A 22177-nucleotide genomic window follows, 5' to 3' on the forward strand; every position below is an offset into this window, starting at 1 on the left:
CTGCTGACAAAACCGAGTTGTCCATGAGCACTGCACGTGTCGGACCCAGCCAGGAGTGAAAAAGTGAAGCCAGAATACAAAAGGTTCTCCCCCAGCCCACACACTTCACAAAGCCCTGAGGTGACTTCTGATTTATGGGGCTTTAGGGACTTGTGTTGGTGAAGATGCTTTTAATTGCCAAGCTTTGCTTCATTCAGGAACATCAACCACTTGATCTCTTCAGCTGCACCTGGAGGATGAAGGAAGCAGTTCCAGTCTGATGCTGCTTGCAGAGCAACGTGAAGCATCAGAGACACATGATTAACAGAGCTGGAAAACTTCCTCCAGGGAGGGAAAACCAGAGAGTCCTTCAAGGCAGATTTCCACTGAGAGATACGAGCCGGTGCAGAAGAGCCAGAAAGCTTCTGCTTCAGCTCAGGCTGTGTCTGATAAGCTGCTGTCACAGCTCTGAACACAACCCACGGTTACCAGAAGACCATACAAAGGACAATAGGACAAAGCTGAGGGCTGAGTGGCTTATCCCCCTGCCAAGGCAGACCTTCCTACTGTGGCATCTCCTGCCCCTGAGAAGACTCCAAAATGGGTTCTCTTTGTTCCTTGAAGACTCACTATCATCCAGTCTCTATCTCCCTCAGCCAGGAGAGTCTTCTTCACTGTGAGGGGGGTGAGACACTGGCACACGTTTCCCACAGAAACTGTGGCACCCCCATCCCTGGAACTGTTCAATGGCAGGTTGGATGGGGCTCTGGTGTCCCTGCCCATGGCAGGGAGTTGGAGCTACATGATCATAAAGGTCCCTTCTAACCCAAACCAGTCCATCATTCTATGATTCTTGATGCGAGACCATGTTTAGATTCTCCCATATCCACAAGTGACATTCCTTAAAACCACAATGACACGTTTCTTTCTCCCAAGGGCTTTTCTTTCTTCTAACATCTGTAGTTAAAGGATCCACCCCAGTCCTGAGATGCTGCTTCTTGTCCAGCCAACTAAGACCAGCCAAGCACATACGCTCATTAAAAAACATCTCTCAGGGATGCCCCTGGTTCAAAATGCAGAGGTGACTCCTAGCATTGTGGTCATCTCCTGGGAGTTCCCCAAGCCCCACACTGCAGAGATGTCTCCCAGATGAGCAACTCTCCTTTACCTTTGGGCTTTCTTCCTGGGCTAAAAAAAACAACCCAATGATTTGATGATATTTTGGTGGGAAATGAACTGGAGGAACAGTTCTCTGCAACATGCTGAATTGTCCCTCACTACCTACACCAGAGCAGGGTGCTGCTCTCTGCTGCCTGGAAGACTCCTCTTTTTGGAAGACTCCCTGGGTATTAGGCTTCATTAACAGGCCTGTCCAGCATCAGAGGACAGAACACACTGCTGGTGGAAGGCTCTGGATTGTGACAGTGAAATCTTATGTCTCCTCACACCTGTGGTTAGAATCACAGCAGTTCAAGCAGGCTTGGCTGGTCAAAAGCAAGGTCAAAACATAATTTTGGAGGTGAATCCACAGAATTTGACAGTCCAACTTCCTCTGATGTGTCTCTGACACAGTGACTGCAATGAAGGAACTAAGATAAATCCAAGACAACCTGCCCCAAACCTCGTGGCTGGAGCAAAGGGTTCTCATTCCAGTGGAGCTGTAGGTGTCTGTCCCTTCACAAAACATGTCTCTGAGGCCCAGGTGAGCCCTTTTCCCTGGAAACCTCCCAGGGAAGGAGATGGGGCAGACCTAAATGTGCATCCTTACATGGATATGCTCCAAGCTGTCCAACTCACACCATCTTCCTGAGAAGACTGCAATAGTCCTAAAACATCTCCCCATTGAGAACTCCTCACTCCCTTTTGGAGAACATCAGTTCCTCCATTTCCAACTGCTTTTGGTGTCTCCCTGCATCATCCTACACATCTGTCTTTCAAATTGGTACCAGTGTCTGGATGAGCTGGGAGGCTGGTTGAGGTCACAAGATCAGCAGCTGATGCCAGTGAAGACCCTCCAAGCACAGAGCTAACCTGCAACCCTGGGACTTGGCAACAAGTAGCTGGACACTGCTGTGACCATCTTCATTACCCCAGCAGTCTCATGGGAATAAACTGACATCTTTACAACCAAAAGCTACAGCCAGGGCTTTGCCATCCTCTGCCACTGGATTTAATCACTGATGAAGGACCACTTAAAGCCAACAAAACCAGGTTGTTCAGCCACAGGAGGACAACTTAATGAACCCAATACCAGGGAGGTGCTGTTCAAACTCCTGCATCTGTGACCTCAGTTTTCCACTTGAGATTCTATCCATAGGTCTGGTAACATGACTATACAGTCCCACTTCTGCTGGGCCACTTGGGTAGCTGCAGACCAGGGGCTGAAAGAAACCCAAACAGGTGAGAACTGTTGGCCCTGCCCACTCCTGGAAGGTCACTCCCCACGTTTAGCACATACAGTTTTCACATCATCCACTTTTGGCAGAAACACAAATCCAAGCTACCACCTTCAGCATAGTCTGCTTTCCTTCTCAGGCAAACCAGTGTCCTGTGACGCTGCCCATAGACCTGTGATTTTCCAAGTGTTTGTCATTTGAACCCACTGGCCAATTCTGAGCAAACTTGACCAAGGCAGTGACCTCAAATGCTGGTATTCTGGCTAAGGGGAGCTCAGCTCCCATCGTTCTGAGAGGTTTCAGCCTATGAGCAGCCTGGTGGCACCAAACCAGTAGAACTGGTTGGAGTGTGGGACAGTGCTGTGCTCCCTGTGTCCCGGGGAGTGGTAAAGGAATGAGATGTTTTGGGGGATGTCCAAACACAGAGAGGGACCTGGGGCAGAAACTGGGGCAGGGGTGTGTGTAGGGGACAAGGGATGCAAGTCCATAGGAATCTGGCTTCACTGGTTCTGCTACACCAGAAGCCAGTTTGCTCATAAGCATAATTTGTCCTTCCCTTCATAAGCAAGAGGTTTTCTCAAACCTGAGGAACTTCCTTTTGTAAGAAAGGTGCAGAGACTTTTTACCAAGGCCTGGAGTGACAGAACAAGGGGCAATGTTTTTGAAATGAAAGAGGGTAGGTTTAGACTGGACAGAAATTCTTAATGAGGGTGCTGAGGCACTGGAAGAAGTGGATGCCCCATGACTGGAAGCTTCAAGGTGAGGTTGGATGGGGCTCTGAGCAACCTGGTTTAGTGAAATATGTCCCTGCCCATGGCAGGGGGGTTAGACTAGATCTTTGAAAGCCCCTCCCAACTCAAACTGTTCTGTGATTCTACAATGGAAGGAGATTTTCTCTCCAACCACCAGACATTCCTGAACTTTGCACAGTAGCAAGCCCATCCTTCAGCTAACCCAGGGCTGACAGACTGTCCAAGGGAGTTGTGGCTGCCCCATCCCCAAAAGTGTTCAAGAGCAGGTTGGGTGGGGCTTGGAGCAACCTGGTCTAGTGGGAGGTGTCCCTGCCCATGCAGGGGGGCTGGATCTAGATGATCTTTAAGGTCCCTTCCAACCCAAACCACTCCATGATTCTGTGATTCTATGACATAAAGCTGAGCTGGCATCTGGAGGCTGCTGGGCAGAGCCCTGCCTGCTGTTACTCACCAGTTGGATGGCTATCATCAACACTGTCTTCAACGTGAACGTCCTATCACAGAGGTCAAACAGATCTTCCAAGCTAGGACCAAGCAGCTCTAGCACCATGGCGTTGTACTTTCCACATGGTCCAAAGTAATACACCTGGGGAAGCCCTTCAGCTGCAAGAATACGGAAAGAATTGAGATCAGTCAATGGGACAACATTAATACCCTTCCTCCTGCATGTCACTCTCCTGCTGGGCAGAGCAGAGCCTTTGCTTTTCCCTCCCAGGTGACCCTTCTGCCTGATCTTGCCCAGCAAACAATGAGTTTCAGCTCACACTGTGCATGGTGCATGAACCCGGCGCCAAATCAGAGCAGCTTTGCTCAGCTACACCCTTCAGCGGACCAGGGATTTCAAAGCAGTAACATGACCACATGAAAGCCTCCAGTTTTGGCAGCTGAAATGCTTGGAGTTCTGGAGGAAGAGGCTGAGTTCTCCAGGTTGCACTGAACACCCAGCAGCACCCCAAAGGTGGGCTGGCCCTCCTTGGAGCAGTCAGGAAGGTCACAGCCCTCGTTGAACATGAAGTGCAGCCTAAAAAGAGCTGCTTTTTCAATCAAGATAATACATAGCCAGCAATTTTCAGCCCACCCTTACATCAAGTAGACTCTTAAGAAAGGAAAAAATCAAGATTTCCTTCAAAAAAGAGCAAAGATTGACATTTTTCCCCATCACCAAGCAAAAATAAGCAGCCATACTCTGCACAGGAGCACAAAGCATTCTGCTGTGAAGTAACACACCAACTCTCAACACCCAACTGTCAGGAGCCAGAGCCCACCCTTCCCACCCAACAGCTCAGCAAGAGTACCTAGCATTTATACCCAGCTGACAGTGGAATCGTTCTGAGAGGTTTCAGCCTATGAGCAGCCTGGTGGCACCAAACCAGTAGAACTGGTTGGAGTGTGGGACAGTGCTGTGCTCCCTGTGTCCCGGGGAGTGGTAAAGGAATGAGATGTTTTGGGGGATGTCCAAACACAGAGAGGGACCTGGGGCAGAAACTGGGGCAGGGGTGTGTGTAGGGGACAAGGGATGCAAGTCCATAGGAATCTGGCTTCACTGGTTCTGCTACACCAGAAGCCAGTTTGCTCATAAGCATAATTTGTCCTTCCCTTCATAAGCAAGAGGTTTTCTCAAACCTGAGGAACTTCCTTTTGTAAGAAAGGTGCAGAGACTTTTTACCAAGGCCTGGAGTGACAGAACAAGGGGCAATGTTTTTGAAATGAAAGAGGGTAGGTTTAGACTGGACAGAAATTCTTAATGAGGGTGCTGAGGCACTGGAAGAAGTGGATGCCCCATGACTGGAAGCTTCAAGGTGAGGTTGGATGGGGCTCTGAGCAACCTGGTTTAGTGAAATATGTCCCTGCCCATGGCAGGGGGGTTAGACTAGATCTTTGAAAGCCCCTCCCAACCCAAACTGTTCTGTGATTCTACAATGGAAGGAGATTTTCTCTCCAACCACCAGACATTCCTGAACTTTGCACAGTACCAAGCCCATCCTTCAGCTAACCCAGGGCTGACAGACTGTCCAAGGGAGTTGTGGCTGCCCCATCCCCAAAAGTGTTCAAGAGCAGGTTGGGTGGGGCTTGGAGCAACCTGGTCTAGTGGGAGGTGTCCCTGCCCATGCAGGGGGGCTGGATCTAGATGATCTTTAAGGTCCCTTCCAACCCAAACCACTCCATGATTCTGTGATTCTATGACATAAAGCTGAGCTGGCATCTGGAGGCTGCTGGGCAGAGCCCTGCCTGCTGTTACTCACCAGTTGGATGGCTATCATCAACACTGTCTTCAACGTGAACGTCCTATCACAGAGGTCAAACAGATCTTCCAAGCTAGGACCAAGCAGCTCTAGCACCATGGCATTGTACTTTCCACATGGTCCAAAGTAATACACCTGGGGAAGCCCTTCAGCTGCAAGAATACGGAAAGAATTGAGATCAGTCAATGGGACAACATTAATACCCTTCCTCCTGCATGTCACTCTCCTGCTGGGCAGAGCAGAGCCTTTGCTTTTCCCTCCCAGGTGACCCTTCTGCCTGATCTTGCCCAGCAAACAATGAGTTTCAGCTCACACTGTGCATGAACCCGGGGCCAAATCAGAGCAGCTTTGCTCAGCTACACCCTTCAGCGGACCAGGGATTTCAAAGCAGTAACATGACCACATGAAAGCCTCCAGTTTTGGCAGCTGAAATGCTTGGAGTTCTGGAGGAAGAGGCTGAGTTCTCCAGGTTGCACTGAACACCCAGCAGCACCCCAAAGGTGGGCTGGCCCTCCTTGGAGCAGTCAGGAAGGTCACAGCCCTCGTTGAACATGAAGTGCAGCCTAAAAAGAGCTGCTTTTTCAATCAAGATAATACATAGCCAGCAATTTTCAGCCCACCCTTACATCAAGTAGACTCTTAAGAAAGGAAAAAATCAAGATTTCCTTCAAAAAAGAGCAAAGATTGACATTTTTACCCATCACCAAGCAAAAATAAGCAGCCATACTCTGCACAGGAGCACAAAGCATTCTGCTGTGAAGTAACACACCAACTCTCAACACCCAACTGTCAGGAGCCAGAGCCCACCCTTCCCACCCAACAGCTCAGCAAGAGTACCTAGCATTTATACCCAGCTGACAGTGGAAGTTTTTGCATGGATTAGCTTGCTGAAAGGCACCAGGAAAAAAGGAACAAACCAGCCTTGGTGGCCAAACACTCCCAGAGCTGCACAGGACTCCCTGAACTACCTTGTAGTCTAAAAGAACAATCAGATCAGCCCATACAAGGAGAAACTGGGTGTAGGGCTGAAACTGCAAATTGTTCTCATCAGCATCAGGATGCTTAGTGTCCTGGTATCAGTATCATGCTTTTAAAAATACATGTATTTCCAGTCTACATCTCATAGGGTTTTGTGTTGAAATATGGGGTTTTGTCCTGTGTCAAAACAACATATTTTGCTTGAATACATGAAGAGAGAAGGTCCTGCTGGTCAGTGTAAGGGCTCAGTATGGGGAGCACTACCATGCACTCAGGCTTTTTTCCAGAAAGTTGCAGAGAGGTCTGTAAAGTCACAGAATCATAGAATTGTCAAGGTTGGAAAAGACCTTCAAGATCATCAAGTCCAACCATCCACTCTACAACCCCTCATCATTAAACCATCTCCTGAAGCACCACGTCTACCCCTTTTTTTAACATCTCCAGGGATTGTGCCTCCACCACCTTCCTGGGCAGCCTGTTCCAAGGCCTCACCACTCTTTCATGGGACCTGAAAGCACTGTGATGATGGATTGTATAGCACATTTGAAGTAAACACACCCACCCTCCAATACTTACAGAAGAGATCAGCACTAAAAATAGCAAAAAAAGGTCACTAACTATCAGACACCAGCACTGGGTTTGTATCTGCTCAGCAGCAGTGTGCTCAGGCAGCCCAGCCTACGACAAGGCAGAAGAGGGAAGCTCTGAGGCTGGAGTGTGGCAGCTCCATCGTGACTTTATGTCCTACAACAGATTTGGGAATGGCTCCTTCATCTGCCCAAGGGCACCCAGCAACTTGTCAGCAACAGAAGAAACGCGGTGCTGAGACTGCCAAAGCTTCAATCTCACACCACTTGTCCTCCCATCTATGACTCAAAAAGGACCAACTGCATCTTGACAGAGATTCCTGCAGGATGGTTATAATCTCATTAACTCACGGGCTTGTGGAACCAATTAGGTGCCAGTCACTGGGATGCATTGAAGAGATGTTACAGGGTATGGCAGGAATTCCCAGTCTAACTGGACTTTTACAACCTCTGTTGAGTAAAATATTTACCCCATCTGGTCTTGGGAGACTGCTCCTAAGACAGCTTCAGAGTTTAGGAAGCATTAACAGCAACTAAATCCTCTATGAAAGCAGGATGGGATTATGCAGAAGCAATTCAGAAAGTTGAACAATGATGGGATGTGACCCAGGCTGCTCCAAAACCTTTTCAAGTATCCCCAAGCCAACATGAATGAGGCTTTAATGCCACCAGCTTAGTGCTGAAGGCTTGAATAATTGCAACAGCTCTTGAAGTAACTCATGGTGAGTCACTGAGTTTGCAGGAAAATCTGATGGGGCCTGCAAGGCCAGGTTGGACAGGGCTCTCAGCAACCTGGTCTGGTGGGAGGTGTCCCTGCTCAGGGCAGTGGGGTTGGAAATGGATGATCTTTCAGGTCCCTTCCATCCCAAACCATCCCATGATTCTATGATTTATCTACAATACTTCAAACACCAAGAGCATCAACTCTACTTTTAAGAGAATAATACAGAATAATAACAGGATATTGTCTGGAAAGCTTGAAGCTGAGACCAGTATAAAATCAAGATACACACAGTGAATGCTTCTACCACAGTTTCTCCATCAGGAGAAACAACAGTCTTGAAAAGTGCAAATCAAGAAGGAAATCACTCAATTAAACATGTGCTAATTGAGGTACACGGAGATTAAAAGTGCAGAGAGGCTCTTAAGGAAGGTGAAGGATCCCATTTCCAGAGCAAGGAGAAAGGACTAATGTACAACCTGACCTGGTAAAGAGAGAGGACTGCAAATAAAATGAAATTCCTACTGGACGGAAGAACCAGGAAGATAAAGTGAAGCAAGACTCCAAAGATGGGGATTTCATGTAGGGAACGAAGCAATGCAACTGTTCAGCACTCTTTGGGGTCCCAACCCCTCAAGTTGGCTTTACCCACTCAAAGCCTTCCAAGCCAAGAGCAACCCAAGAGCTGGGAGTACCAGTCTCAGCTTTAAACCTTAGGAAGGCTCTGCTAGAGGTGGGAACTCCTACAAGGTGAGGCTGCAGCAAAGGACGTTACCAGAGGCATCCTAGGTGCCAGCCTACAGAACATACGTGAGTTTCAGGTGTATTTTTAGGGTTTGATTTTTCTCTCGAGGGTTTCCAGCAGCAACCCTGCCAGCTCTGCAGTCAAGAACTTGCCTCTTGGCTTTGCTAGGATAAAAATGCTGGGATGTGTATCTCATTTTCAGACCCCGGGCTGCATCACTCATGTATCCTGGGCCCAAAGGAGCCCTGCAGAGCCTCCCAGCCCAAGCCAGGGCTGCTCAGCTCTATGCTGGTCACTGAAATAAAGTTACAAGGGACATGAGGTGACAGACTCTCTGCTCACTCAAACACAACTCACCATTTAGCATCATTTTAGGAAGGGGCAAAGCTGGAAAGAGAAGTTGTAAGCTTGAAGTGCATGTTATGATATAGTGATGATTATATTAAAGCTTGATGCCTGTGGGATCCAAGCAGGCAGATGAAGGCAGACAATTTCACAGAATCACAGAATTGTTCTGGTTGGAAAAGACCTTTAAGATTGAGTTAAACCATAACCTAACTCTACCAACCATTAACCCAACTCCACCAACTCCACTGCTTAAACCATGTCCCTCAGCACCACATCTATACATCTAAACACCTCCAGGGATGATGATTCAACCAGCTCCCTGGGCAGCCTGTGCCAGTGTTTGTTTAAACTTTCAGCAAAGTAGTTTCTTTTAGTATCCAACTGAAACCTCCCCTGGCACAACCTGAGACCATTTCCTCTTCTCATTTCAGGGTGGTTTTCTGCAAACTTGAAAAACAGGTATCTGTGGACCCATTCTTCTAACAAACAGTAAAAACAGTTTTTTAAAGAAAATCTATACAAAATGTTATTTAATCATGTCCCATCTGCACAATTCAGGATGTAGTTGGCTCTATTTCAGCAACAAGCAATGTGTCCTGGTGCCACTGAGTCCACTGCCCTGGTGAACCACAGAACTCCACAAATATCACCAGTAGGTCCATAAATACTTAAGAAGCACGTTGCCAACAAAAGAGATTGACTGAGGAAAAAGTATCTTTTGTCTGGGCAGTCAAACTTGAGGTTTTTAATGGGGAATAACCTTCTCAGCAGAGGACTGGAAAGGTCAAAGCAAGCCACAGAGCTGGGAAGAAGTCAGATGAGCAGCTCTGCATCCAAAGAGGCAGGATGAAAAGCCACAGGCAGAGCAAAGGTCTCCTCTTGAGGCTTCAAAGGAACAACCCAACACTTGAAACACAAACTGTGATCAGTTTAACACAATTTATGTGTAAAATCACAACTAAACAAGGAATTGCTTAATGACATTAAACAAATACAGGACATTAAGACATAGGAAGGACATGCAGCTCCTGGAGCAAGTCCAGAAGAGGCCATGCAGATTATCAGAGGGCTGGAGCCTGTGAAGACAGGCTGAGGGAGTTGGGGGTGTTTAGCCTGGAGAAGAGAAGGCTCCAGGGAGACCTTAGAGCAGCTTCCAGTGCCTGAAGGGGCTCCAGGAAAGCTGGGGAGGGACTTGGGACAAGGGCAGGGAGGGAGAGGACAAGGGGGAAGGGATGAAAACTGAAAGCGGGGAGATTGAGGTGAGACATGAGGAGGAAATTCCTTAGTGTGAAGGTGGTGAGAGCCTGGCCCAGGTTGCCCAGGGAAGCTGTGGCTGCCCCATCCCTGGCAGTGTTGAAGGGCAGGTTAGATGGGGCTTGGAGCAGCCTGGGCTGGTGGGAGGTGTCCCTGCCCATGCAGGGGGTTTAGTCTAGATGATCTTGAAGGTCTCTTCTAACTCAAACCAGTGATTCTATGATTCTGTGATAAAGGGAAGAAAATTGAGGCAGGACCTGGGCAGGTTCTCCTTTGGAGAAGCAGCAGCCTGGTGTGTTGGAGCTGGCAGGAAGCAGAAATCACCTGAATTGGATGCACAGCTTTGGTTTTGCTGCTGAGTGATTTGCCTAGTAAAAGGCCCCACTCCACCCTTGTTCTCTTGGAAAGTTTATCATCCCAATAAATACAGATGATCACTGCACTGGAATCCACAGGCAAATCCTGCTATTTCAGCAGTGTGATGTCTTGGAAAAAATTCAAGCTGAGCACAGCGAAAACATGGTGGAGCATCTTGAAGATTAAAGCTTTGTGGCTGGAATAAGAGCAAATGCAGACATCAAAGCTGAAGACTTATGACTTGATTTTGCTTCTGTCGTGCTCCTGGGCAGCCACACGACCTTGGCCTCAAGTTCCCCAAGATGCTAAAACCTTCCCTGATCCTGTGGGCTGCCACCTAAAGGGACCATCCCATCCTCACCTGTCCCACCTCCTCCCTGTGCTTGCGTGGCTGGGGGGTTAAGTCAGATCAACCCCCAAAAAAGCTCAGCTTTAAGGCATGAACAGTGGGACCACTGCTTTGGAGAGCTTCAAGAGAGCTGGATGAACACCAGGAATGACACCTTTTAGCAAATTCCCATCTCAAGATAGAACCACATACTTATTTGGGTTGGAAGGGACATAAAAGATCATCCAGTCCCAACCCCCCTGCATGGGCAGGGACACCTCCCACCAACACCCCAACTCTCTCAGCCTGTCTCCAGAGCAGAGCTGCTCCAGCAACCTGGCTGACACAGGTGGTGCTGTCCCACTGCCACACAGTTTACAGCATGACTAACAGCCCTAACAACCCATCCAGAACACTCCAAGAAGCCACGCTAGTCCAGGCATCAGATGTACAAGTTGTACAGACAGTCCAAAGCCCCTTCCAGGACTCATTATGAAATAGCAACTGGCAGGAAGATGCCAAACAAAAGTTGTGCCCAAGGGAAGTTTGATTTCGTAGCATCTGCCCCACAGAAACAGATGGAAACCATCTCTTGGGGCAGAGAATATGTACTGATGCTCTGCAGACAAGCATCATGAGAAGCCATGAATAAACCTCGAGCAACGTTGACCGTCCCCAACTGCACCCAAGAAGAGATGAGGTGCAGGAAGCTACACATGGCACCTACACAACCAGAAGAGCAAAAGCCAAGCCCATCAATAAAATTGTCAGGAGACAAGTGCAACTTAGAATCACCGAAAGGTTTGGGTTGGAAGGGACCTTAAGGATCATCCAGTCCCAACCCCCTGCATGGGCAGGGACACCTCCCACCAGACCAGGTTGCTCCAAGACCCATCCAACCTGCCCTTGGACACTTCCAGGGACACTTCCAGCCACAGCTTCTCTGGGCAACCTGGGCCAGGGTCTCACCACCCTCACACTCAAGAATTTCCTCCTCATGTCTCACCTCAATCTCCTCTTCCAGTTTTAAACCACTGCCCCTTGTCTTCTCGCTACATGCCCATGCTAAAAGTCCTGCCCCAGCTTTCTTGTAGGTCCCCTCCAAGGTATTGGAAGGCCACTATAAGGTCACCTGAGAGCCTCCTCTTCTCCAGGCTGAACCACCCCAACTCCCTCAGCCTATCTTCACAGGGGAGGTGCTCCAGCCCACTGGTCATTTTTGTCACTCCCCTCTGGACTCATTCCAGGAGCTCTGTGTCCTTCTTGTGTTGGGGGCTCCAGAACTGTGAAAAGTGAGGGATACTGGCAGCTTCTGAATCACCAGTTTTATTTTTGTTCCCATGAGAAACTGGTTCCACTGCCCTTAGATGTGGTGTGGTCACATAAAGACAAGCTGACTTCTTTCATTTCAAGAAGAATTACAGAGGAATTTCATAACCTCTCCGCATGTGGGGTTCAAAGCTGAGCTCCACTGCAGAGGGAATACACTCCTGAGGAACCCCAAATGAGATACCCAAGGACAGAGGGAGGGGGGAGATACCCAACATGAAAGGATTGACTGAAGCTTGATGCAAAAACACACTCAGCATGAGCAGCACAAGAGACTCCTCGGAGAAATAAAGGCAGAGACACCACAGCAGCTCCAGAGCACCAAAAGTCTGAGAGATTTTGAAGCAGCCCCAATGAATGGGATGGAGATTGTCAAGAAATTCTCATTCAGAGCAGAGAGTTTATTCTTCCAAATCACAGAACACAAAATTACATGATGAACAGCACCAAAAGCAACTGTGCAAGGGCTGAACATCTACAGCTAAAATTAAACACGTTCCAAACAAATTAAACAAATTGCTTTAGAGTAGTCAGCCCATTTAAGCTGATTACACTAATGAGGATCTACCCTTCTCTTCATTTTAAAATCAGAATAAAATCCTGGCTGAAGCAGAAGCTTTGCTGTCAGCATCAACTGGGCCAAGATCTCATCTTTTAGCCCCTTAAAACATGCCCCATGAGAGTGGGTTTACAGATGTACCAAAATATACCCAAATATCTTGGTTAATGGCTGACACCTGTGAGCTGGAATTACAAAGGCTTGTTCTGAGCTTCAGGTTTCTGAATAATCTGCTTCAAAAAGAGAAAGAAGGCAGAAAAGTTATGAGAGGCTTGTTACTTGGAATAAAGTTGGCCTAAAAGTCTTTAAAATATGTGATTGCACCCGTCCTAATCATAGAATGTAAGAGTGGTGAAGGTTGGAAGGGACCTTAAAGATCATCCAGTCCCAACCCCCTGCATGGGCAGGGACACCTCCCACCAGCCCAGGCTGCTCCAAGCCCCATCCAACCTGCCCTTCAACACCCCCAGGGATGGGGCAGCCACAGCTTCCCTGGGAAACCTGGGCCAGTGCCTTCCTACTGTCACGGTGAATAATTTCTTCTTCATGTCCAACCAAAATCTCCCCTCTTCCAGTTTTCATCCCTTCCCCCTTGTCCTCTCCCTCCCTGCCCTTGTTCCAAGTCCCTCCCCAGCTTTCCTGGAGCCCCTTCAGGCACTGGAAGGTGCTCTAAGGTCTCCCTGGAGCCTTCTCTTCTCCAGGCTGAACACCCCAACTCTCCCAGCCTGGCTCCAGAGCAGAGCTGCTCCAGCCCTCAGATCATCTTTGTGGCCCTTCTCTGGACCCTTTTCAACAGCTCCATGTCCTTCCTGTGCTGGGGGCTCCAGTGCTGGACACAGCACTCCAACTTACCCTGACTTAACTTCAGTCTTACTTCAAAGCAGGACTGCAAAAGCTTTTCAGCATAGCCCTTCGCCTTTAACCATAACTGGAGGAGTTTGGAGAAGATTTGGACAGAGATTTTGGGGGATTGAGAATATTTTCTCATTTGTTTTAAGAAGTGTAGAATCCCAGAATGGTTTGGGTAGGAGGGGACCTTAAAAGTCATGTAGTTCCAACCCCCCTGCTTCTTTCTTTGCATATGTGGAGAGTTGTTTCATAGAGTCAAACCATGAGAGCAGGAAAGCAGCTTGTACAACTGGAGGGACATTAAATGCCACCCTGTTTCAATAACACAACAATTGGGGGAACTTGTTTTTCTGCAACCAAAGTAAAAATTAAACTATTTGGATTTTTACCAGCAGCAAGAACAAATATGTTCTTCCTTCTGTTCTTCCCATGTCTGCTTTTCCCCTACCTTTTTTTTGGTTGATTCAAATCCTAACAAGCTACTCAAAACACAGCAGGGACTCAATCCATCCTGCATGTCCTGAGAAGATGCACAAGAATTCTGGAGGGAATCTGGAGTCTTGGAACTTGCAAGGAAGGAACTCAAAAACTCATGGGAGATGAGAGTAGCTCCGGCTCCTGATGGTTTGTAGGCAGCTGCTGTCCTGCTGTGTTATCTTTTCCCATTAAAAGCTCAACTTGCTCTGTGGTCATCAGGGGAGAAGGTATCAATGCAATGTGAGCTGTTCTCCCTTGCATTATGTCCAAGTATCTCTTGGGTTCAAGGACTGTTTGAGCTCTGCCTCTTCCATGTCCAAAGGCAGGAGAAGCACCTTGCTCACCTCTCCTCCCTCTCAGCAGCATCTCAGCACCTTCTCACCTGCTGACAGGCTGCAGCAGAAGGCCCTGCTGCAGCTTCTCCTGCTGGCAGGGACACTGCAACACTGAGGATTTCCAAGGGAGATGATTCCATCCAGTGGGGCCTGGACAGGCTGGAGAGCTGAGCATGAAGCTCAACAAGGACAAGTGTCTGGTCCTGCACCTGGGTCAGTGCAACCCCAGGCACAAATACAGGCTGGGGTGGAGAAAGGTTTGGGAACAGCCCTGAGGAGAAGGACTCGGGGGTGATGGTTGATGAGAAACTCAACATGAGCTCCGTGTGCTGGAGCCCAGAGACCACCCGTGCCCTGGGCTGCAGCAAAAGCAGCATGGGCAGCAGGGCCAGGGAGGGGATTGTCCCCTCTGCTCTGCTCTCACGAGACCCCATCTGGAGTGTCCAGTTGTGAAGCCCCCAACATAAGAAGGACCTGGAGCTGTTGGAGCGAGTCCAGATGATCCGAGGGCTGGAGCAGCTCTGCTCTGGAGACAGGCTGGGAGAGTTGGGGTGTTCAGCCTGGAGAAGAGAAGGCTCCAGGGAGACCTTAGAGCACCTTCCAGTGCCTGAAGGGGCTCCAGGAAAGCTGGGGAGGGACTTGGAACAAGGGCAGGGAGGGAGAGGACAAGGGGGAAGGGATGAAAACTGGAAGAGGGGGATTTAGGTTGGACATGAGGAGGAAATTCTTTAGTGTGAGAGTGGTGAGAGCCTGGCCCATGTTTCCCAGGGAAGCTGTGGCTGCCCCATCCCTGGGGGTGTTGAAGGGCAGGTTGGATGGGGCTTGGAGCAGCCTGGGCTGGTGGGAGGTGTCCCTGCCCATGCAGGGGTTTGGGACTGGATGATCTTTAAGGTCCCTTCCAACCCAAATCAGTCTGGGCTTCTATGAAGTCACCATGCTGGATGAGTTTTGCTGGTCAATACAAAGACAGATGACACCTGTGGTGGCCACCTCAGCTCTGCTGGTTAATACTACAGAGAAATTGTTTCACATTAGGCTTTCCTTGGCTGTGCAGTTCGTGCATGGGGTCAGCTCCACCTGCTGAAAGGGAATGAAGTAGCAGGTTTGGGCTTCTTCATTTTAACCAGGTAACAGAGAAATTGAGATGACTAGGAGTAGGTTCTGGGATTGCATTTTTTGATAATAAATTATGCTTGTTAAGTATATTACAGGTATAATCTGTATGATCTGTGTGTCCAGAGAAGGGTCTGGAGCAAAAAAGTCTTAGGAGGAGAAGCTGAGGAAACTGGGGGTGTTCAACATGGAGAAGAAGAGGCTGGGGGGAGATCTCAGTCTCTACAACTGCCTGAAGGGAGGTTGGAGTGAGGCAGAGTCAACCTCCTGTCCTAAGGAACAAGTGATAGAACAAGACAAAATTACTTCAAGTTGCACCAGTGGAGGTTTAGATTGGATACTAGGGAAAATTTCTTCCCTGAAACGGGGATTTCAAAGCCATGCAGATGTGGTGCTGAGGGACATGGGGCAGTGGTGGCCTTGGCAGGGCTGGGTTAATGGTTGGACTTGATGATCTTAAAGGTCTTTTCCAAGGAAAATGATTCTACGAGCGACAGGATGTTGAAGAAAACCAAGACCAGAGCTTCTGGGTTGCAAGGGAGTGCTTTGGCAGCATGCATGCTTAACTCCAGAAGCAGTGCCAAGGAAGAGGCTACTTCTTGGCAGATGAAAGATGCTAAGAAAGCAGCAATAACAAATGACTTCTGTTGAATGGCTCCTCGGCTGCCCAGAGAAACATTTTGATCTGATCACATCAAGTCCCAGGAGGCCTCTGCCCATCATCAGCTCATCTCCAGTGCAGAGGGTGGGCTGCAGGCACAGCTCTTCCTGGCTCCCTGCTGCCCCCTCAGCCACATGCCAAAAATCTACAGCGTGACTTAAGTGACACTTTAAGCTCAGGGTGTGGTGGCCAGCTGCAAAATAAGAGTGAAACTGCTGTGATGATCATGCAGAGGGGATCTGACAGCTTGAATCACAGCTCAGCTGCAACCCACGTCTCTGTGCAGTGACCAGGAGTTGTTCCAGGATGGGGGAGCAGCAGGAGGAAAAACTGGCACGTAGAGGCTGGATTCGTCATCAATCCAACATCATCTGGGTATTGGATGACCAATCAGACAGGTCCAATTTAACTGGAGGAAGCAGACAGTGGTATCAGCCCCTGCTTTGGGGTGTACAAAGGAGATGATGCTTGGTCAGCTGAAGCTGACCAGCATGTCAGCCCATGGCGGGACAATCCACGTGGCACTTCAGGCAGCACAACCCCACATGACATCCCCTTGGCCATGCTGAGACCTGCCTGCAAAGCCAAGGGTGCAGCTTGGCCCCACAAACACTCCTACTGGTCCTGCTAGGAGGGTGGTTTGATGGAGGGAATGCTTTGTGCTGCCATCAAAGCTGCTTTGGCACCAGCACAGAACACAATGGGAGGAGCGACTAAAAAGCCACAAGATGGACGTTTGCTCCTGCAATAGCATCAAACCAGTAACGACGGATACCGAGAATTAAACACATGGAAATTCCCCACGAATCAAGAAATCAGCATTTATCAGGTTTTGAGGGAAGAAGGGATTTTTCAGATGAGTAGGGAAGTGTTACCCACACGGTCCTTCCAGCCTGATGGCAAAACTCCCACTCCCTCTTACCACAGGAGACCTGCCTGAAAACCAGCAGTTTGGAGGCGCTGAATCAGACTCTTCCTCCAGCTCTCATCTCTGTGTTGCACCCTAAGATAGCTGAGCACAAGCAGGTAGGAACAGTGTTTGGAAGAAAAAACAGCTGCTTTCAGACAGAAAAATTATTCCAAAGCTGCAAGTCTCCACCCACGGCAGAGCTGGCTGGAAAGTTCTTCTCCATAGCTGGACCCATTACACACTCAGGGGGAGAGTCTGTGGCTTATCTGTTGCAGAGGGGAGGAGGTCTTTGCACAGCAGGAAGGGCACAACTCAGAAATGCCAACTACAAACCCACTGAAGAGGTTCTTTGGGAGTTGGGCAGCCCTACAGACCAGAATTTCCCTCATATCAAACCTCCCTGGCACAGGTCAAACATTTCACTCTTTAACCTGAAGAGAACCAGCTTGTACAGGATGCTCCTGGGGCTTAGGAAGCATAACCAAATGAAAGGCATTTCATTACATCAGGTACCCACCTTCCAAAAGGGAATCAGCTTTGGCTGAATCAAAGCAATGCTCAACACCAGATACATCAGCCCTCCAGAAGATGAATCAGCTTGAATAGCTCTAAAAACTCCATTAGTTTCTACCTGCACTGCCCCGACAGCTTGAAAAGCTTTTAAAGAAGGGTTAGGAAAGGGAGACATGGATAACCAATTGTTACATCCTTATTAATTATTGTGGCCCTAATTGCCAAACTGGGTTTTCCCTTCACAATGTAAATACAAGTTCCAAAATATATCTTCCAATATTGAGTATTTTCATCTCCTCACTCAAAGGGCTGAGTCACTCCAAGTCCCAAGCCCAGGCTGCTGAGAAGCACAAGTTGTTGCAGCTCAGGGCTTGCTGGAAAGCACCAGAAGCAGCACAGAGACCTTCATGATTGAAGGTCCTGTCCCTCTCCTCAAGCCCAGCTGGATCCTGAGCACATCACACAACCCACTCTTGGGAGATGATGTTGTCTATCAGAAGAACTCAATGAGGCATCTGACTCAGATGAGTCTCACCACCACAGATTTATGACCACTGTTGTGGGCCATGTCAGGCTTCAAGGAAAAGCTGCAGGAAAGGTATTTTTCAGCTTCCCAGAATGCTGTCCTTCCCCTCCAGGTGCTGCCCAGGACTGCTGGGTTGATCTGTGGTTACTGCAGCAAATACCAGAAAAAAGATGCAGGAGAACTTTCCAAAATACAGAAAGGAAACTGCCCTAATCTCATATTCAAATATTAATGGCCCTGCTTTAAAAGCATCTGATAGCTTCCAATTGACAAAGCCTAAATTTAGCCCAAGGAAGTAAAAAATTTGGATGTTAAGAAAGATGCTGAAAGGTGCACATTCAGGAAGCCCTTCCTAACATGGGAACTGCCACGGTAGAAAAAAATCCAAGTATTTTTAGACAGTAAAATATTAATTCTCCAGAGACAACAGCAAGCCAGCTTTGAAAGCAGGCAGGCTTCCACTGGGTGTGGTACAGTAACCCACTACATTTTATTTTGCAAGTCAAAAGCTCTGAAGTCAGAGGACCCTCAAGTTCAAAAGTTCGTTGGACCTCCCTGGCTTTATAATGAAGCTGATGACCAGGTGCAGCTAGAGGAAGGAACCTAAGTCTTCTTGCTGAAGCATCTCACACCAATAGCACATTTCTTTGCAAGATGTGAGACTGAAGGGAGAAGTTTTTCCACACTGTTAGAAAATGACCCCAACAGCTAAGGTGAGCATTAGGGTCTATGCAGGGATCTGATTCAACTTGAGCCGGGACCCAAAGGTGCAAGTTATTTCTGTGCGAATGGAAGTTTTGTATCATCTTGCACAGATGAGCCACTTTCAAAATACAGTAACTGAACACTCAAATTCTAAATTTTTTCTAAACCTGTCCAAGAGGGAGGCTGCAGTGCTCATTGCTTTCCAGACAATGAGGTGGGACACAAAGGAGCTCCAGGTGGTGGCTGTGTCACCCCACGGCAGCACAAACCCACCCTGGGGTGCAGAGGGACGATCCCCACCCAGCACCTCATGCCCCAAACCAGTACTTTGCTGGGAGGTGATCTTTTGCTGGCTCCACCCCCAGCTATGGCAACATCCCCATCAAGGTAGCAAAAAGAAATGGGATTGCTGAAGATGAAAGCAACCACAGCAACAGCTAATGTGTATGTTCCCATTCCTTAATTACGCCGGTTGTAGACATCTTGCAGTAACCCTCACCTCCGTGGCCTCCAGTTACTCCACCTTCCTTGGGGATCAGCCCTGCACGCAGGGAACAGCTGGTACTGGCAGCACCTTCCACCATGGGGACTTGTTTACATCCATCCATGCAACAGCTCATCCCCAAACACCCCCTGCCTCTTTGCTATGTGACCTATTGTGCAACCAGCAGCAAAAGAACTGCTTCATAAAGGACACCAGTACCTACAAAGTGAGCAGCAGGTCATGAGTAAAGCAAGAGCAACACAAGAGGAGGGGAAACATGCTCAATGCAGGCAATTCCCAAAACTTAATATGCAGACTGGAGTAGCAGACAGCTCAGCTACAGTGAAAGATCCATATGCAAATCCCACCCAGGCTATGTAAAAGGCTTGGGTATTTATACCGCCCTCCTTTTCCTTGGTCCTCCTTCCTGACAAGTAAACAGACTGCTCTGCTCCAGCGAGTTGTGCAACAGAAAGAGGTCCAAAAGTAAACACACAGACTCCACACTTCATTAGAGGTGAACTTGTTTACAGAGGAAGAATTAAAACAAAACCCCAGAATCCGTGGATATTCTGTACGTAACGACATCTCCCTCCCTGGCTCAGTATGTTCTGCTCTTGCTGTGACTCATCCAGTGTGTGGGCAGGGGAGAACAGAGACCTTCTTGGTTTCCTGGGATTCTCCAGAGTTTCTGATTCCTCTCCTGCTTTCCACCACCACCCCTGTAAAGGCTCGTGACATTTGACATCCAGTTGCCTACATCACCTCCCTGTCCTGGGGACAGGTCCTGGCTACAGAGCTATGGCATGGAACTGCCACAGGACTGTTATGGATCCCATGTGCCAAGGTGGGATTGGGAGGCAGCGGGGGAAGGTGTGACTCATCTGCCAGCTGATATAAAAATAAGCTACTACTGAATAAAAAATGCATGACTTCTTCACACACTGTGCACAGGCAGGAGCTGTCACTATGCAGGAATTCAATCGTCAGCCCAACGCAGCCTGGAAATCAGCTCTACTCCATTTTACCTTCCCAAGGCAGAGCCTGCAACGTCACATGTGGCGTCAACAGCCACAGGGGAGAGATACCAGAGAGGCCTGGAAATGCAGTAACAAAAAAGTAGTTCATTCCTCTCTATCTGCTGGTCATGGCTGGGAAGTCAATATCTCCCAGGATCACAGTGAATTATTTATTGTGTGGAAGCACAAAATGGAAGAGCAGTTTCCTGATGGCATGGAGATGTTTTTCAGCAATGGTCATATCCTGAGAAGGAGGAACTGGGCTCAGAGTGATGCAGTAATGGTCACCCAGCAGTGGGCTCCCTGTCCTCCAGAAAAGGCTTAAGTTAGGGGGACAAACATACTTTGGAGAAAAACAACAGTTCCAGCCTTGCAAGCACATCACAGCAGCAGAGGTGTTTGCCTCAACTTCTCAGCAAAGCAAGGCCTTTTTTTTCCCCCTTCCAACCAGCACAGCTGGAGAGACAAACCAAAAGCCTTCAGACAAAGCTCATTGTGAAGTCTCAGCATTTGGCTTCCATGTCCACGCAGAGGCTCTGCAGACATGGATGTGTGAGCTCCACTGGATGTGACAGCAGCTGGATGAGGATGCCTGCAGCATCCAGCCATTCTGCAGCACCTTAAGGGCTGAGGAGCAGCTCAGTGGACTCTGCTGCTACACTCAGGAGACAGGGCAGGCAGGGGCAGCAGCAGCCCTGGCACACTGTGCCTGGCATGCAACAGCTTTCCAGAAGTGCCTATGAACAGTGTCTTCAGCTTCCCTTTGGAAGAGGGATCACAGAATCCCAGACTGGTTTGGGTTGGAAGGGACCTTAAAGCCCATCCAGTCCCACCCCCTGCATGGGCAGGGACACCTCCCACCGGCCCAGATTGCTCAAAGCCCCATCCAACCTGCCCTTCAACACTGCCAGGGATGGGGCAGCCACAGCTTCCCTGGGCAACCTGGGCCAGGGGCTTAGCACCCTCATGGTGAAGAATTTCTTCCTACTGTCTAATTTAAATCTCCCCTCTTCCAGTTTTAATCCATTCCCCCTTTTCCCATCCCTTCCTGGCCTTGTTCCGAGTCCCTCCCCAGCTTTCCTGGAGCCCCTTCAGGCACTGGAAGGTCCTCTAAGGTCTCCCTGGAGCCTTCTCTTCTTCAGGCTGAACACCCCAACTCTCTCAGTCTGTTTCCAGAACAGAGCTGCTCCAGCCCTCGGATCATCTCTGTGGCCTCCTCTGGACTCACTCCAAGAGTTCTATGTTAGGGGCCCCAGAACTGGACATTGCTCCAGGTAGGGTAATAGGGGCATCTTACATGGCTGATGACAGAGTAACAGAACTAGTTTGCATAGAGATTGTTCAAACTACTCTAATTACCTCGGTCAGCAAATGGATTGTATCCCAGACTACCCAAAACCTAAAGGAGTTCTCCTCCTTCCCTGAGACACCCTACAGACTCACCATCAGGTCTTTGACTCTGTGCCTGTTGGTTGTTTTTTTCCAAAGCAGTCACACGCTATTTTAGGCTATTAAATATTTAATTCCTCCATGAGGCACAAGAAACCAGCAGATGGTCACTACACAGCAGGTCCTTGCCTCTTCTTTTCTGGGGGGTGGAAAGGTTCAAGAAGACTAAACACCCATTTCTCTAAGCAAACACCCCTCCATTTCCATGTGCATGTGTGTGAAGTATGTCTTAAGATGTACCAGACACCAGGAACCCAGTTCTCTCCTCAGCTAGGGCAGCAAAGCATTTGACACTCTCCCACCACATCCTCACAGCTGAACTAAAACTAAAAACTAAACTAAAACCAAAAGTTTATTCACAGGATGAGTTTCCCTTTGAGAAGCTACACAGGAATGGAGGAAGCAGTGCAGTTGTGTGACAGCTGCCTCTTGATGTTCAAAGACTTCCTGACAAGGTCCCAGTGTTGTGTCTGTAACCTCCCATCAGCACCAGCTTCTTCATCTGCCACGTAGCTCACAGTATCACAAGATGTTAGGGGCTGGAAGGGACCTCCAAAGAT

At 48.7% G+C, this 22177-nt stretch overlaps 1 protein-coding gene across 5 annotated transcripts in view; it reads right to left on the reverse strand.

The window, feature by feature from the left end:
* CSNK1G1 (casein kinase 1, gamma 1) overlaps nucleotides 1–22177 on the reverse strand; it is a 64886-nt gene that overhangs the window by 24834 nt on the left and 17875 nt on the right. For 3 of the 5 annotated variants that reach the window (XM_010005915.1, XM_010005917.1, XM_010005918.1), the window contains exon 4: nucleotides 5371–5522. In XM_010005915.1, coding sequence (XP_010004217.1) covers nucleotides 5371–5522 — 152 coding nt within the window. Of the gene's footprint in view, nucleotides 1–3578; nucleotides 3731–5370; nucleotides 5523–22177 lie in introns of those variants that run through there. The other 2 variants (XM_010005916.1, XM_010005919.1) reach the window with 2 other exon arrangements.

The sequence above is a fragment of the Chaetura pelagica genome, unplaced genomic scaffold, assembly GCF_000747805.2.
Source record: "Chaetura pelagica isolate M959 unplaced genomic scaffold, ChaPel_1.0 scaffold369, whole genome shotgun sequence".
Taxonomy (NCBI): domain Eukaryota; kingdom Metazoa; phylum Chordata; class Aves; order Apodiformes; family Apodidae; genus Chaetura; species Chaetura pelagica.